Raw genomic sequence first — 16766 nt, 5'->3', positions numbered from 1 at the left:
AGAGCAGAAAGACTTTCAGGCTCCGCAGACACGACGTTCATTTCCAGACAGAAACGCTCCTGACACACGACTCCTCTCCTCAGGTGCATATGCAACATCGACTGCAGTGGCCACAATGAAAACCCCGTGTGCGCCACCGACGGGAACTCCTACAACAACCCCTGCCTGGTCCGAGAGGCGTCGTGTATGAAGCAGGAGCAGATCGACGTCAAACACCTGGGCAGGTGTCCCGGTAAGGCCGAGCACACGCTGTCACCTGTGAGGCCTGCGGAGGCTTTTCTGCCGTCCGCGCTCGTCACTGGATGACGGTCAGATGGTTTCTGCAGTCTTACATTTTCACATTTGAGGCTTTTAGAGCCACAGAAAACACAGAAATAATTAAATACGACAATGCAAACACCTGCAGTTTATTTCCATTTCTATCACGTTTCATCAGTTTTTCCCAGCAGTGTGTCGCAATAATTCCTAACGATACAGATAATTAAACGAAGGCAAAATACGATCCGGAGAGAGATCAACACAACTGAAGAAACACGAGCAAATACACACAACACAGTGCAAATACACACACTAACACTGCAAATACACACAAACACTGCAAATACACACACAACACACTGCAAATACACACAAAACACACTGCAAATACACACACTAACACTGCAAATACACACAAAACACACTGCAAATACACACAACACACTGCAAATACACACACAACACGCTGCAAATACACACACAACACACTGCAAATACACACAAACACTGCAAATACACACAACGCACTGCAAATACACACAACACACTGCAAATACACACAAAACACACTGCAAATACACACAACACACTGCAAATACACACACTAACACTGCAAATACACACAACACACCGCAAATACACACAACACACTGCAAATATACACACTAACACTGCAAATACACACAACACACTGCAAATACACACACAACACACCGCAAATACACACAACACACTGCAAATACACACAAACACTGCAAATACACACACAACACACTGCAAATACACACAAAACACACTGCAAATACACACACAACACACTGCAAATACACACACAACACACTGCAAATACACACAACACACTGCAAATACACACAACACACTGCAAATACACACACTAACACTGCAAATACACACAAAACACACTGCAAATACACACACAACACACTGCAAATACACACACTAACACTGCAAATACACACAAAACACACTGCAAATACACACACAACACACTGCAAATACACACACAACACACTGCAAATACACACTAACACTGCAAATACACACAAAACACACTGCAAATACACACACTAACACACTGCAAATACACACACAACACACTGCAAATACACACACAACACACTGCAAATACACACAACACAAACAAACAAACCGGCTGCAGGAGGGACAGACTACAGTAGATGTGTCTCCAGGGGACACAGAAGAGCCCGGAGCAGAGCTGGGACACTCTGTGGTTTGTGAACTAGCAGCGGCAGTGAAGTTGCTCATCCTCAAAGCTTTCGTCTTGTATGAAGTGTGTGCGTATGAGCTGCTGTTAGCTTTCATACTGAACCAGGACAGCAAGACGGAGGTTAGATTTAAGCTTCGTTGATGACAAAAAATCAAACAAAACATCTGAGTTACACAGTTAAAGGTAGCTTAAAGTTAGCATAAAGTTAGCCTAAAGTTAGCATAAACCAGGACACTTTGGGCTAACGTGAAACCACATGTGTTCAGTAGTTTTTGGAGAATAACGGAGCTCTTCCTCAGGCAGATCGTCTTCCTCACAGGCCTGCCAGGCTGTGACAGACACGCCGCACCTGTTCGCAGGTACATTCACTGCTCACTGCTCTCGCTGAGGTCGTTGACTGATTAAATGTCACCGGGCCTCGACAATCTGTTCGGCTCTCAGTCGTCATGCTGTTTACTGACGTGGACGGGCGATCAGGCGTGGGCGGAGGTTTTAAAGCTCCACATGCAGCTTTGTGGCGGCCGGCAGGAAGCGCCGTCGTCGGTGGAGTGCTGACGCCATCATGAGGTTCAGCCAATGAGGAGCGTTGGATTTAAAGACGCTCGGAGACGAAGGTGGTGTCTTCGGTGAGCAGGGAGCTTGGATGTGTGTCTCATGTTAAAATGAGGCGTTCAGTGCTCGTGTTCGGTGTTTTTGGCTCCTTTCCTCTCACTTTTACCTTTTTGGTCACCTGTCTTCTCTTTGCCGTCTTTTCCTCCAGTTTTCTGGGGCTTTGCCTGCCTCATGCAGCCAAAGCCTGAACACAGAAACATGGATGTTTGTGCTGCAGCTGGATGAAGCTGTGTTCCTGTTACTGAGAGCAAACGATGATATTGTGAACAGTTTGATTCAGTTTGCAGCGCTGACCGCTTGCAGTGTCGACCTTTGACCTCCACTGGACCGTGTTTGAGGGCAGAAACCAGCCTCTTCAGTTCACAGGCTGATGCCTCAATCACTGTTTTATTGATTCCAAATTGGAAAATCCCATCATCCAGTCCTGTTGTTGCCATACCCTCTGAGAATTCTGAACGAGGTCCTTCTCTGATTATTTCTTCAGTCTTTCCTTCCTTTCTCACTTTCTTTGTTTCTTTCATTCTTTCCTTTCTTTTTTCTCTTTGTTATTTCTTCAGTCTTTCTTTCGTTTAGTCTTTTCATCTTTTCCTTTGTTCTTTCTTCATTTTGATTTTCCTGCTTTTCACTTTCATCCCACGTGTTGTTCTTCATTTCCATTGTTTTCTTTTTTCTTCCTTGTTATCCGTTTTTCTTCCCTCCTTCTTTCCTGCTTTTCTTCCTCTCCTGAATCTCTCTACATACATCCCCTGATTTCTTTCTCCTTTTATTTATGTCCGCTGTTCTTCCTCTCTTTTCTTTTCTTTCTTTCCTTCCTTGTTTTTCATGGTTTTCATTCAAACTGTTTCACTTCCTCCATCCTTTTCTTTCCTTTCTCACCTTCACTGAGGAGAAACTTGTATTCAGTTTAAGTCTGCGTCTATAATTCTCCCTGAATCGCGGATATTACTCCTCCCTGTTTAATTCCTCCACCTCCAGCATCATTTAAGTGCTGCAGACGGGGATCATTATTCCACATTAACTTGCTGATGTAGTAAAATGCAGGATTGATGTTGTTTCGCCCTCCGTGAACACTGCTGACTGCACAACTGTGACTGTTTCATCTCGTCCATAAATCAGCCTCATTATTGAAACCGTGTCAGACAAATGAATGTCTAATCACCAGTGTTTTCAATTAACCCACAAACCAAGCGTGCAGTTTGCTTCCATGGCAGCTGAGCTTTGATTACACCAGGCATTAATCCACACCTCGTTCCCTGAGGAATTATTTGGTCAAGACTAACTGCTGGTTCGTATGTCTGTTCAGGTTTTACTCCACAAATCTGTCAGAAATCAGCTTTTCCGGGCCAGAAGCTGAGAGCGAGCTCGTCGAGGTTCAGCTTTGAGGCAAAGCTTACCGACGGTGGAAGAAGTGACGCCACAGTGTGGAAACACTCTCAGTCCTGCATTGATATGTTGAAAAGTATTATCATCAAAATATACTTGAAGTACCACAAGTAAACCTGTTGATTAAGCAGAGGCTCGTTTCAGACGTGTTTGTCACCTTAACGTTGGAGCTCATTTTCTAAACCGCTGCGGACCCTTTTGAATTTCCCGCCAGGCTTCGATAGTTTCCTCTCAGACGGTAACAACACATCCTAATTTGTTCATGTGTTCACTCTGTTCTGTGGCATCAATCCGCCGGCGCTGCGGTGACCTGGCTCAGTGTCAGCTGGCATCGGCTGACACTGAGCGTGAAGGGCTCACTGTTTGGTTTGTCCGCTCCGGGCTCCTGTAGGAACATGGCGGACCCTCTGAAGATATCAAGAGCTCATTCTCAGGTAGCACAAAGACGCCTGTGTTGTGTTGAGTTGTGAAAGGCTCACGGTCTCTGGCTGCAGTCTCCTTTGTTCTGCATCTGCTTGTGGTTTGGTTTTAACAGACGTCCTGATGGTCATGAGAGCTGCGTATCTGCTTCACTTAAGTCTTCTATAAAACACAAGAAGTCTCCAAATGTTAAATGCAGACTAAACAAAAGCAGCTGAAGAAGAAACTCTTTCAACAGAAGAGTCTAAAATTGGCCAAAATTCTGATTTACCTGCAGATGAAAGAGCACATGAAGAGGACATTCCCAGACGTCAGACGCTAACGTTTGGTGCCTTTGGACATTTTTTACCACTTGATGTTACAGACACATTTCTGTCAATACTAAGAAAAAAAAAAAAAAAAAAAAAAGGGTTTGGGGTTTCATGTGCAGCTTTCCTCCTCGTTGTTGTCTGATTTCTCTGTTAGAAGTTTGCAGCTGCAGTGAAAATGAGAGCAAAGCCTGGCCAAGCTGTGAAACGTTTACATGTCGTTCATAAGATCCACAGCGGAGGAAAAGGAGGAAAATAAAAGCTCTTATTTCCTCTGATCTTCCACTGGAGGAGTTTGCAGAGGAGGGGGTGGTGGGAGCGTTCATTCAAACCTCATTTGCAGTCACAGTTTGCTGTCTGATGTTTTCAGGCCGTGCCAGCACGCACATCCTCCGAGTGTCTGTGAAGATCTGATTCATGTTGATGGACTCACCTTGGATCACGATGTGTCATCTCGTTGGAGACACAGTCTGAGCTCCGTCTCCGTGGGTGTTGGCAGGAGACGGTAGCCCGGCGGGATTTATGGATTTCTTGTCGGCGGTTACAGCTTTAGGTGGCTGGCGACCAGGCGTCTGATTGGCTCAGGGAGGTGGTGGGTGGGGTGGGCGTGTGGGTGTCCAGCACCCTGAGGTGAAGAGCACCTGCCCTCTCTGCTGATCTGCTGTCTCCTCGAGGCGTCGGGCCAACATTCACCAAACACCAGAGTCAAGGGCTTTGATTTGAACTGTTGTCACAGCAAAGAAATTCTGTCATTTTTACCGTTTCTGAACAAAAGTGTGAAGCTTAAAACTGTTTCTTTCACCACTTCTGTCCTTTCTTGGCAGTGAGAGTTTTTAGAGCCATTACTAAAATTAAATATTCACCCACACAGACTTTATCAGCCGTTATTAGCATGTAGCTTTATTTTTAGCCACGCCAGCAGCACCGTGAGGCTGACACGGGTTTCAGAGTGAAATATCTTCATTTGCACTATTTGATGGACTGACATGATATTTGCTGTATATATATTGATGATTCCTGTGAGATACACTTCACACATCTGTGTTGCATGAAGCCTGCAGTGTCTGAGGAGGGAGCCGTGTGAAGTCTGACAAATGTCCTCAAGTGAAAGTCATGATTTGAGTCAGCGTCCACAGAGCTAAGCAGCTCGTTTAGGCTGCTCTGCTGTACAAGCTAGCAGCGGTGGTAACGCGCTGAGGTAATGGCTGAGCTCTTCATACAGTGTCAGCGCAGCACGCGAAGCTCAACTCTGCTCTAAATGCTGCAGAGCAACACGTCAACATCCACGTTCACGCAGAGAGAAACAGGCCGATTCATGAGACGCAGGCAGACTGATGCACCTCTCATAACACAAAACATGACATCATATGGATGCATGACAGACGCATTATTACCTTATGAATCCTGATGCATCAGTGTGCAAACAGTGAGTTACTGTAGCTTCCAAACCTCGGGGTCCGGCCCCTCCAAAGGGTCCCCCAATAATGCTGAGGGGTCACAGGTCAAAAAGGCTGACAAACCACTGCGTTACTCTTTAATGATGCATCACATTTCATCATCTTAAAGTGTGTGATGGTGCTGGACTTTAACCTGTCAGATAAATGTCCAGAACTCTGAAGTGTAATGGAGTATCAGTTACTTCCACCACTGGAAATGACCATAAGCATCATTATTAGAGAGAAAATCGACCACGTTCTGAATAATGAGCCGCAGAAAAGAGGCGTCTGAAGAGGAGACACGACATGCTGACGTGTTACCACAGATTTACACGAATACATCGTGCATGCAGGTCTCCGTCAGAGCAGCGGACCGACCGCAGGGCGGCCTCCAGTCCATCATTTCTAAAGCGCTCTGTGACTCTGGTGTTTCCAGCGTCGGCGGCCGTCCACGTGATTCACCGCACAGAATAAAACCGCCGCTGGCCGTTATCACCGGCTTAATCTGCTATCATACAATCCACAGTTTCAGTTTCTCAGACTGCTTTCTGGCCACAAACAAACCGACGCCCTCCGTTCGCTGTTTGTTGTGTTCAGACGTCGACAGATTGTTACGTAATCGGCAGCGTTTTGGCTTTTCTGTATTTGACAACACAAAGAGAGAAAGAAGGAGGGAGAGGTATGGAGGGTGAGAGAGGGAGAGAGAGAGGAAGAGGGAGGATGATGATAAGGATGAGAGGGCAGAGGGAGAAATGGGAGGAGGGAGGGAGAGCGAGGAGTGGGAGGGTGGGGGAGGAAAAGACAGAGAGGAGGAGGAGAGAGAGGTTTGTCAATACTTCCTCAGGAATGATGAAGCATTAAAAATGGATGAGAGTGTGTGTGTGTGTGTGTGTGTGTGTGTGTTTACATGTGCGTGCGTGCTCTGTTTAACATTCCCAGCAGCTCCTCCTCCTGCAGACAGCATGAAGACGTGAAGACAGAAAAATAACCACGACACACCAAACCTGCTGCTTCTGCTTCTGCCTTTGTTGTGTTTGTCGTCACCCACCGCCCTCTCTCTCTCTCACACACACACACACACACACACACACACACACACACACACACACACACACAGAGTCAGTCAGTAAACAGAGTGAAGACACTAGGACACAGCAGACAGGAAGTCAGACATTCAGACTGAGGAATGAAAAGGCTGAAATCTGTTCAGAGTAACTGTCTGTCTGTCTGTCTGTCTGTCTGTCTGTCTGTCTGTCTGTCTGTCCGTCCGTCCGTCCGTCCGTCCGTCTGTAACTGACTGTGCGTCTGTTTCCTCCACAGCTGATAAAGAGAAACTGGGGAAGAAAGACGACAGCAGTCCTTTCAAAGTAAAGGTCTTAGGTAAGGAGGCTCCTCTGTCCCCAGTGTGTGTGTGTGTGTGTGTGTGTGTGTGTGTCTGTGTCTGTACACAGATGGACGGACAGCTAACAGGCTTGAAGAGAGAGCCAGAGGCTGCGGTGACGCTGAACGCTCCTCACTGCCGCCGTCATTCTCATGAAAGGAGTCTTGTGAAGCTGAAATGACGCAGAAAGATGGCAGCAGTTACTGGATGCTGTTCAGACAACATGTGCACACACGTTAAATCATGGAAACGACGGTACATGACAGCTATCACACACTGCTGGTTTAACATAGGCAGTGGTCACATGGAAGGAAGCATTTAAGTTTAACTGTAAACTGTAAGATCAAATGTGACTAAAACAACCATGAAAACAACAGCAGGAAGTAAACACGATGATCATGAGTCGCTCCCAAACGACCGCTGTGAAGATGATAACTGAGCTCTGAGGAGAAGATAACGTCACACTAACATGAAGTCCAGAAACAGGAGCATCACGGCGGGCTGTTGATTGACAACGAGGTGCACCAATCGGACCGTTTGTGATTCCCACGTAAACAGCTGACAGAGCGTCGGCGGCCCAGTGGCCCGGCCTCACGTTGGCCAGGCTACGCTCTGTCTGGACTGACTGAGCTCCACCACGTCGCGCTCACCAACGCAAACACTGAACCCGCAGTCAGACATCTGACCTAACGAACCGCTGAGGCTGACGTTCTGCAGGTATTTGCTCAGAAAGTGTTAGAGCAGTTCTGACGCTGACCTGGTGATGGCGCTACATGAAACGTCAGAGGATCACAAAAGTCAGTAGGATTCATCCTCTGGGGAATGTGACGTTCACTGCCAGCACGGCTGAAGAAACGGCCGCGCAGACTTTGTGTTGATTTGTACTCAGGTTATAAAACCAAGCAGTGAATCCACTCGGCAGCCTGTTAACCTGCTGTAACAGCAGGATAAAACTACTGACTGTCTCCTTAAAACACCATAATGTCCTCACAGGAGGAGGAACAGAGCAGGAGAATCTAAATCCTCACCACTCTGAATCTCCGCTGATGCCGAACATAATGCGAGTACACTGTTCTTTAAGCCGGAGCCGCCGCGCTGGAGTTTCTCATAAGCAAACACACAGATTAGCGCCGCGGAACGGGCGTCAGCCAGCTGCACAATGCGAGTGTTGAGTTTGGAGATCAAAGAGGAGATGAAACTGAATCCGGAGGGTTTTATTATCTGCAGCTCGCTCTGTGCATTGATATGAGCGACTAAAGCGCCGCGGCGGGATGGTTCCTCCGCCGCTCTGTCACTTCCTTCACTTTGTGTTTTAACTTGGACTCGGAGACGAACAATAGGAGGATCGGATTAAACGGCTGCATTGTCAGCGAAGGACGCGGCGACACAGCTCTGAGACTCAAGAGGGGAGGAAGGCTGCGTTCACAGCCGCCATGTTCGCATCCGTTTATCTGAACTCTGCAGCGTCTCCTGCTCTGGTTCATCCACCGTCATCTCATGAGACGCTGTCGTAGGACGTGTCCTTAGAAGGAAGACGTCATTCACTCATTCTTTCCTTCACCTGCTTTTATCAGAGTAGATGTGTTCGGCTGAAGGTTGAAGTAAAAACTGCAGAACGGTCATCTCGAGCCGGCGTGAATTCACTTATTTCAAACTCAACAAGTGGGAAATTTGTTATTTAGACGAAGCACAAGATCAACATCACAGCTTTGAAACAGATTAAACCAAGACCATCTAAGATGGAGGAACCAGGCCAGGCTAGCCCGTTTCCAGTCTTTATGCTAAGCTAAGCTAACAGCCTGAACATTTCACTTCCTGTTTGACTTGGATGTTTCTGGAATCGTCTCTGAACGGCGTCCTCTGGTCTCTCCGGTCGTCGTTTCAAAGAGAAGCTTCATGAAAAACCCAAACCTGCCCTGAGCCAGCGAACGAGCGACGTCGGCTTCTCAGCTCGGAGTTTCTGTTCTTTTCTGAAAATCAGGAATATGGAATTATCTCACTGCGTTTGTGGTTTTCAGTATATTTTATTCTTATTATTGAAGGTTTCGTTTAAGTAGAACACAGAAAAGCAACAGTTCTCCATCACGTCACACTTCTGTGAAACTGTTCTAGTATTAACTTCATATAAACACCCCAAAACACAAAGGATTGTGGGTAGAGAGACACAGATGCATTGGAGGAAAGGTTGGAAAGATGTTAAAATGCTGGATGTGTTGAATCTGTTTTACAGCTTCACGAGCTGAACGTGAAGTTCGGTGGGATTATCCCGTCTGTGCTCCGCAGCTGAAAACCTCTCGACCGCAGTTTAACAACCCAGCTCATGACTTCATGAAACCTGTGAAACTTCATCTTCATCATCTCTGATAATTTGACATTTTGAAAGGCTGGATTAAACAGCAGTTATTGGTTTTTACGGGTTTGTAAATCTCCCACATCCTCTTCGCTCTGCGGTCGTAAAAGTGCCGAACAGTGAACTTTAAACTCCTCCGCCGGGTTTTTATCCTCCTGTTGATGAAGATCAGTCACTTTAATGAGCCACAGATATTATTACTATTATCATTATTACTGCAGGCTTCATGTTTCAGGATTCATCATTCATCAGCACACATGCTGCGTATTTGCACAGTTCCTTTATGTACGTTAAGGTATTGTGATGTGTTTAATGTTTCAAATAGCTTCTTCTTTAATTCAGTTTATGTCACTACAATCTGAATTTTTCCGTTTCCTCACCTCTGGTCTCACCTTGGCTGACCCTCGCCCTTTTTATGTGGATGCTGTTCAGTTGTTTTGTTGAGCTCATTTGACTGTTTGAAAGAAAAATCAGGCTGTAACAATGACTTCGACCACCTGAAACCATCGCCTCACCTGTCCAGCAGCTGATCCTGCACTCAGAGACACCAGCTGATCGTCCTCTCACGTTGAGTTTTTGTGTTTTTCCTCTTCAACCCGTTCAGAAACCACAGGTCTGGACCACGGCGACGGGTTCTACGCCGGGATGCCGATCCCCTGCGCCGACAGCTACGCCGGCTACTGTGTTCACGGGAAGTGTGAGATCAAATACAACATGGCCACCTGCAGGTGTGTGACGACCCGAACTGCTGCTGCTAATGCTAGCACACTGATGTTAACATGCTGCTCATCCTTCAGATGTTGTCGTACCATTCAGCGTTAATCTCACCCTGTGGCAGTTTTCTGCCACAGAACAGGACGATATGGACACACACCCTCCATTAACAATGACAACAGCACCTTTCCAAACACAGGTACACGTTACCTAAATTAAAGCTGAAATGTCTTAAAACATAAATAAAATCTGAGAAAGAAAGTGAAGCTGGAAAGATGCTTCAGCAACGCCACATCCGAGGACCGTTTATTACACAGTCAGTATTTGCCTCTGTGCTGCAGGGGAATAGAACTTTAAAGTAGCATGAAATTGGAATATTCAGGTAGAGTACAAGTACCTCAGATTTGTATTTAAGTGCAGTACTTTAGTGTACTGAATCACATACCGACCAGTGGAGCCCCTGCTGGTGCAGCAAGCGGCGTGAGGTTGATTTCTCAGTGTAAAGGGGCGTTTAAAAATCGCCTTTTCCAGAGTGCATCCTGTAGACTTTAAACCTGAAATCACCAAACTTATGGCTGCGTGTCAGTTTCACGTAAGAGAAATGTTCAGTGTTCGTCGCGTATCGTCAGCCTCGTTTTTCAGCCCGTGTCGTGTGCGTGCGTCAGCGGTGGCCAGCTGAGCTGATGACCCCGGCCACATGTTGTCACTGCCGCTTTGTCTTTTTCACGTGTGTTTTCTTCAGTTTTCAGTTTTTGTGTGTTGGACTCTTGCCAGATGAACAACGCTTGGCACTGCACCTGAACGCATCCTTTGTGACATGATGCGGTGCTGATGCTGCCGACATGCTGCTTTCACTGGACGGATGTTAAACCAAACATCCTTTCCTCTGTGTGTGTGTGTGTGTGTGTGTGTGTGTGTGTCAGGTGTGATGCAGGCTACAAAGGTCCTCAGTGTGATGAGACTCAGGACTTCAACATCCTCTACGTGGTTCCGAGCGGACAGAAGCTCCACTACGTCCTCATCGCCGCCATCATCGGCGCCGTGCAGATCGCCATCATCGTCGCCGTGGTGATGTGCATCACAAGGTAAGGCGCCATCCAGTAAAAACTGAGAGAAAGGTTCAGCAGGTTTTTTGTGGACAGGTTAGTTTGCTTGAAAAGAGAAAAACATGTCGTATTCCCCGTATCAGTAAGGGAATTTCTGAAAGTTTCGATAAATTTCAGGTAGAAAAGAAGAATTTTTTTTTTTTTTCAGTGAGAAACACAGAAACAGAAGAGGAAGACGATGATGAAAAGACGGGTTGATTTTCCACCACAGCAGTCTTAATCCACCATGTTCACCGGTGGAAAAGTGGTTTAAATACATAACAACACAGTAATAATGATAATCCCCTCATGCATAATGTGAACTGAAACACGTTCATAACAGAACCTACAACCTGATTCCAGAACAGCTGTTAAAAACACCAATCAAATCACCTGAAAACCTGGAAAACTGACCTGAAAACAGCTCAAAGTCAATGTAAGGAGGAGGCTTTCCTCTGCAGCTCAGAGGTTTGGTTTGATGGTTTAGCTCAGATGTGGATGTTTCCATCAGGACGGGAGCCTCCTCACATTGTCTCCTCACATATAACTTGACTTTAAACGTAAAGATGAAGCTTCATATCCAACATGTTCCGGATTAGATGATTATTTCAGGTTGCTTTTCTGGGCTGTGGAGACGTTTCCAGGCGTCACTGTGCTTTTGTTTGCTGGATGTTGTTTGGCTCAGGTGGACAAACAGGCTCAAAATTAAAGACAAGAACAGTGCAGACAAACAGCTGAGAGCATGCCGCCTCATTGTTCCTCCATCACACATGAAGTGTAGGTGTGATGTCTGTCAGGGTGGAGCTGCCGGTGACAGCTGAGGCTTAAAGCTGAGGAGAATTAAAGAGGATTTGACTTGGCCTCGTTTCTCTCCTCTGAAGCAGCAGACACACTTTACTCCATCACCCGAGGAGGAAGTGAAACATCCGTCTCTCTTTGCTTTGTGGAAGTTCTTTGGCAGTAAAACAAGCCTCACTTCTCGTGAACATGTGACAAACACACCTGTTAATGCATGCGGACGCTCGACTCCACCTACATGTGACGACCAGGACGTACGCATCAGTACATCCAACGCACCCAGAACAAGTTTCAGAAAGTCTCAAAACAACATTTTCATATTTAAAATACAGTCCAGACATTCGTCTCCCACAAACGATCACATCGGTTTACGTCACTGACACCAGTTTTAATTATTTCACCTTTGTTTCCAAGAAATCAGCCGAGTCTCTGCGTCTCTTCTGTGGAGAAGAAGCCATTCAGAGGCGTCAGTCGAGCCGGAGCGAATTCACAAAATCAGTTAGCTCGATGAACTGACGTCACATCTGTAAACGTTCTCATTTTAACTCCAACATCATCTTTTCCTCAACTGTGACCTTTCTGACAGAAAGTCATCTCATGCAGACGCCTTGTGCACATCTTATCCTTTCTGTCACCCCTCGACACCCTTTCAGTTATCAAGAGGCGAGATAATGGAAATGAATAAATCTCTCTCTGTGTCTCTGTAGGAAATGTCCGAAAAACAACAGGGGGCGCCGGCAAAAACAGAACCTGGGACACTTTTCCTCGGACACTAACTCCAGGATGGTATAGCCGTGTTTGTCCGGGTTCTTTTTGATAAGTTTTTTCTTACGGCATGGGAATACCATTTTTTAACAGTAGATGTGTGGTATCATTTTTTCTCCTGGGAAACCATAAAAAGAAGAATGAGAATATTTATTTAAGGGGCCTTATTTTCCCTCCCTCTTTTCTTTTTGGATGGAATTGCTGCGCATTCATTTGCGCGATAGTGATTTTTTCTTTCTTTGCCGCAAAACAAAGTACAAGGAGCCGAATCATCAAACTCGCTGTCACTTTACATTGTTAGCACGTCTGCTGTCTTAATTACTTTAAACTGCTTCGTTAGAGGTTTTGTTGAATGCTTTATAAATACAGTACCTTTGGTAAACTGGCTAACAAATAATGTCGACCCCTCTGGAATGTGATATTTATTGAAAATGGTTATTTCTACGCCCCTCTCTGTTTTACTTTCACTAAAAATGTGCAGCTGATCACCAAATGCAGTTTGTGCTTAATTTAATTTTAGTGTAATTGTTCTTGTAGGAGGTGAGTGGGGGCAGCCAGTGATATAGATATGTTTACGCTTGTTCTTTGGTATGAAAGTCCATTTAAAGACGTCACTGTGTTCAAACAAGCTAATAATTTATTATAATTTTAAGCAGTTTTTACTTCAAGTTTTTACTTCATTTTTATTTTAAATGTTGGTTTCTAAATTCTAGTTCCTGTATACTCGCATGACTTGTGAAAACTGTGTACTGTGGTGTAGTTTTAACTTTTTAAAAGAAAAGCCAGCGGCCTCGACGCCTCCTCCATCTCAGAGCCGCAGAGATCCGATGGAGACGGACTGTCGGACTGACGAGCGGAAGACGCTGAGGGGAAGGTTTCAGTCGCTGTTAAAGGAAGGAAAGTGTAGTGTTTGGAAAAGCAGTGTGCTGTCTTTAGCCACGCCGGAAAATAACAAAAAAGAACACTTGTAGTTATCATCGACGGTGGGAAACATCGAAGTACACTCTCTTAAACCTTTTGCTTTGACGAGGCTCGTGGTGAGGCAGGAATGTTTGTGCCACTTTGTCTGAAAATCTGAATTCAGAGGATTGTAAAGGAAGCGTGTCGGCTGTTTTGGGGGTTTGAAGGACTGAAACTGCAAAGGGAGGTCAACTCTAAATGCTATTTTCTATGTACCCGGAAGAGGTCTTGGTTGCTCAGATGGCTGTAATCAAGGCTTTTCTTTGAATGTGAGACAAAAATTGTCTTTTTTTTTCTTTGTTCTAGTTTTTTGCCTTCTCTCCTCAGCGAGACATTCCAAGCAGAGAGGATCCCTGACCAAAAAAACAAAATCATAACCCTGTAGCTAATATTCACAACGTACTCTCCAACACAAAGACCCCATCTCCTCCTGGCATTAACACGATCAGATACAGGCTTTACAGATATTAGTGATGTCATTGAAGTCTTAGAGTTGAACAGTGACGACAGATAATACCAGATGTGGAAAGTCACATAAACAAGAAACATCAAAGATTTTCAGATTCAAACAGGAACTTCACACCCAAAGGATGATTGTCTTTTCTGCGTTCTCTATGTCAAGTTCTGCTGTTTTGTGTTTTGCATCAAAGCCTCATAACACCGACTCAGAAACTTTTCACCGCATCGTCCTGAGAGCATCAGTTCCTTCTTTGTCCCCCTTCAGCGCTCTCAGAGTGAAATCTGTTTGCTTCCGATCAGCTTTTTAATGACACTTTCCAACTTGCGGTTCACAGAAGATAATCAATGACAGACTGAACCTCACAGCAGCGATGGCGCAGTAACAGCTGTCGTCACGAGATAATTCACGTTCATTTCATTGCAGTTAATCTTTCATCCGTTTGTTGGCGTTCAAATCGTTTCTGACTCAGTCGCTGCTGTGAAAAGCAGCTCGTGTCAGATCGTTCCCACAGACGTTTTTATCAGGCGTCAAAATCAGTTCAAATCAAAACATCACAGCTGAGTCTGAGTGTTCTGTTTGCTTTGACGTGATGTGAACACGGTTGAGTGGAATTTTTTTGAATCAGGACTTTGTCGGGAAATTAACTATGCACTAACTCTACTGCCATTTACTCCACTTAGAAACTTCTACAATAACAACTTAAACTGAAAGAAGAGACTAAGAGCGAGTGATGAACACTGATGTGAACTGAAGCCACAGTTGGTTATTAGATTAATTTAATTTAGATTAAGTAGCTAAAAGGCCCGTTCACACCAGCATCGAAACAGCGACAGTTTGGACCAAAACCAATTCATTTCAGGATAAGACGTTACGAAAAGGCTGCACTCAAACTACACCCACACTGACCTTTTGTATGGAGTCGAGCTTGGACACACTAAAAACACAAAAACTGTGTTGACAGTGCTGATCTTTAAGGTAACAGACGGCCAAAGAGCCCAAATTGAGGAGGCTATTGTATTAGCTGTGTAGCACCATGTAGTTTAATGTAACCCTGCTGCTGGAGGTGAAACCGTCCGGTGGTGCAATTAACGCTTCATTTATTGTGTTAACTCATTGATGTTCTCACTGTTAGTGACCAAGATAGCTAGGTAGCTTATGGGCAGTGAGGACGCCTGCTAGCTTATAGCTGGCTAGCACTAGCATGGCTAACATGTTACCTGTTAGCTCACTATCCACACTAGTTTGTCAACTGGCCCTACAAGCAGCCACCACAAGTTTCCAGTAACTGTTTCATGACAGCGTGTGAACACGCTTTGTGGAGCCACTTTTTGATTTGATAAGGAGCTACGTCAGGTGTGCCTGGTTTCCTGACTCACTCATGGTGAATGATATCCATGAAATGGCACAAGTACACTGGTCCAACTCGTGCAGCCACTGGACAAACACAAAAATCTGCCAACGTCTGCAGCCCCAAAGTGGCGGAGCTGGACCCCGAGGGCCAGACGTGCGCCAACACCAAGCCTCCATCAGCCCGACTCAGTAAATAAATGGGCCAAGTTAAGTTTAGCTAGCAAGCTAACTAACTTTTAGTGCACACGTACAGATGATATTCCAGGGATTCAACACTGTTAAAATAATGTCATCTAATATTAGTTCAGTCATAAAAAGTCAGCCAGAAGACTAGTCATTAAAAAAAAAAACAGCGCTATCTATCGAGCCACAGAGGTCCAAAGATTTTAAAACGAATCTAAACCTCCAGAGAACAATGAGCATCCACAGTGATCCAGAGTTACGGCTATCAGTAATAATGCACTGATCATTTAGATTTCCTCGTGTGTGGCTGGTCGAGACGCTGCGTCACTTATTCGGTTGGTAGGGATCAGTCAGCGGTTTGCTTTTGCTTCTTTCTCGTGGTGAATCTGTGGAAGGAGAACTGAGACTCTGAGGCCACGCTGAGGTCCACGATGTGAGTTCAGGGGAGCTTCGTCTGCTCTGTATGTTTATCATTTCCGTTTATTTCCTGTCACGGGAGTTTTTCTGTAACGTCTTCGTCCACGTCTGCAGGTCGTAGGTCAGCCCTCACCCCCCCTCCGCTGAGCAGCGTGTTTCCACTTGTTGTCGACCATCGCAGCCGTGACTTCTCTAAATGTGACTAGAATGTGTTTGACATGTTAATATTCTGCATGTAGACATCGAGAGACCATTTTTGGTCTCTGCCAAAATAAAAAAGAAAATGTTTTTTTAATGTACGACGGAGTGCCGATGTGTCATTTGAGTGAAATCTTCCTTTTCATCCCTTCGTCCTGTGAGCTTTGTCTTGATTTGTGACTGGTTTGTTTCCCCGTAAGTCCCCTTAATGGAAGGTAAAGGTTAGGCAAGTAGAGGTTATGGTTTGGGTAAGTCTTTAGAAAAATGCACTTGTGAACAGTAAATTCTACTTAGCACTTAGCCTAGCACGTGACAAAGGTATATATTTTTAAACTTCTTAACTTAAAATACTAAATTTGCACCATCATATTAATAGTGCCGGTCTATGATATTTATGGCGTTTGTCTTTTTCCGTCCTCGCAGGTTTCATACAGTCTTG

At 45.3% G+C, this 16766-nt stretch overlaps 1 protein-coding gene across 1 annotated transcript in view; it reads left to right on the top strand.

The window, feature by feature from the left end:
* Positions 1–16428, top strand: part of tmeff1a (transmembrane protein with EGF-like and two follistatin-like domains 1a) — a 62405-nt gene extending 45977 nt beyond the window's left edge. The window contains exons 6-10 of the mRNA XM_076746072.1: positions 84–232; positions 6987–7046; positions 10002–10125; positions 11035–11196; positions 12702–16428. Coding sequence (XP_076602187.1) covers positions 84–232; positions 6987–7046; positions 10002–10125; positions 11035–11196; positions 12702–12786 — 580 coding nt within the window. The 3' untranslated portion in view covers positions 12787–16428. The remainder of the gene's footprint in view (positions 1–83; positions 233–6986; positions 7047–10001; positions 10126–11034; positions 11197–12701) is intronic.
* Positions 16429–16766: the final 338 nt, after the last annotated feature.

Source organism: Chaetodon auriga, chromosome 12 (assembly GCF_051107435.1).
Source record: "Chaetodon auriga isolate fChaAug3 chromosome 12, fChaAug3.hap1, whole genome shotgun sequence".
In the NCBI taxonomy this organism is placed as follows: Eukaryota; Metazoa; Chordata; class Actinopteri; order Chaetodontiformes; family Chaetodontidae; genus Chaetodon; species Chaetodon auriga.
The sequence above is the reverse complement of the archived record's forward strand: the minus strand, read 5'-3'. Positions and strand labels throughout refer to the sequence as shown.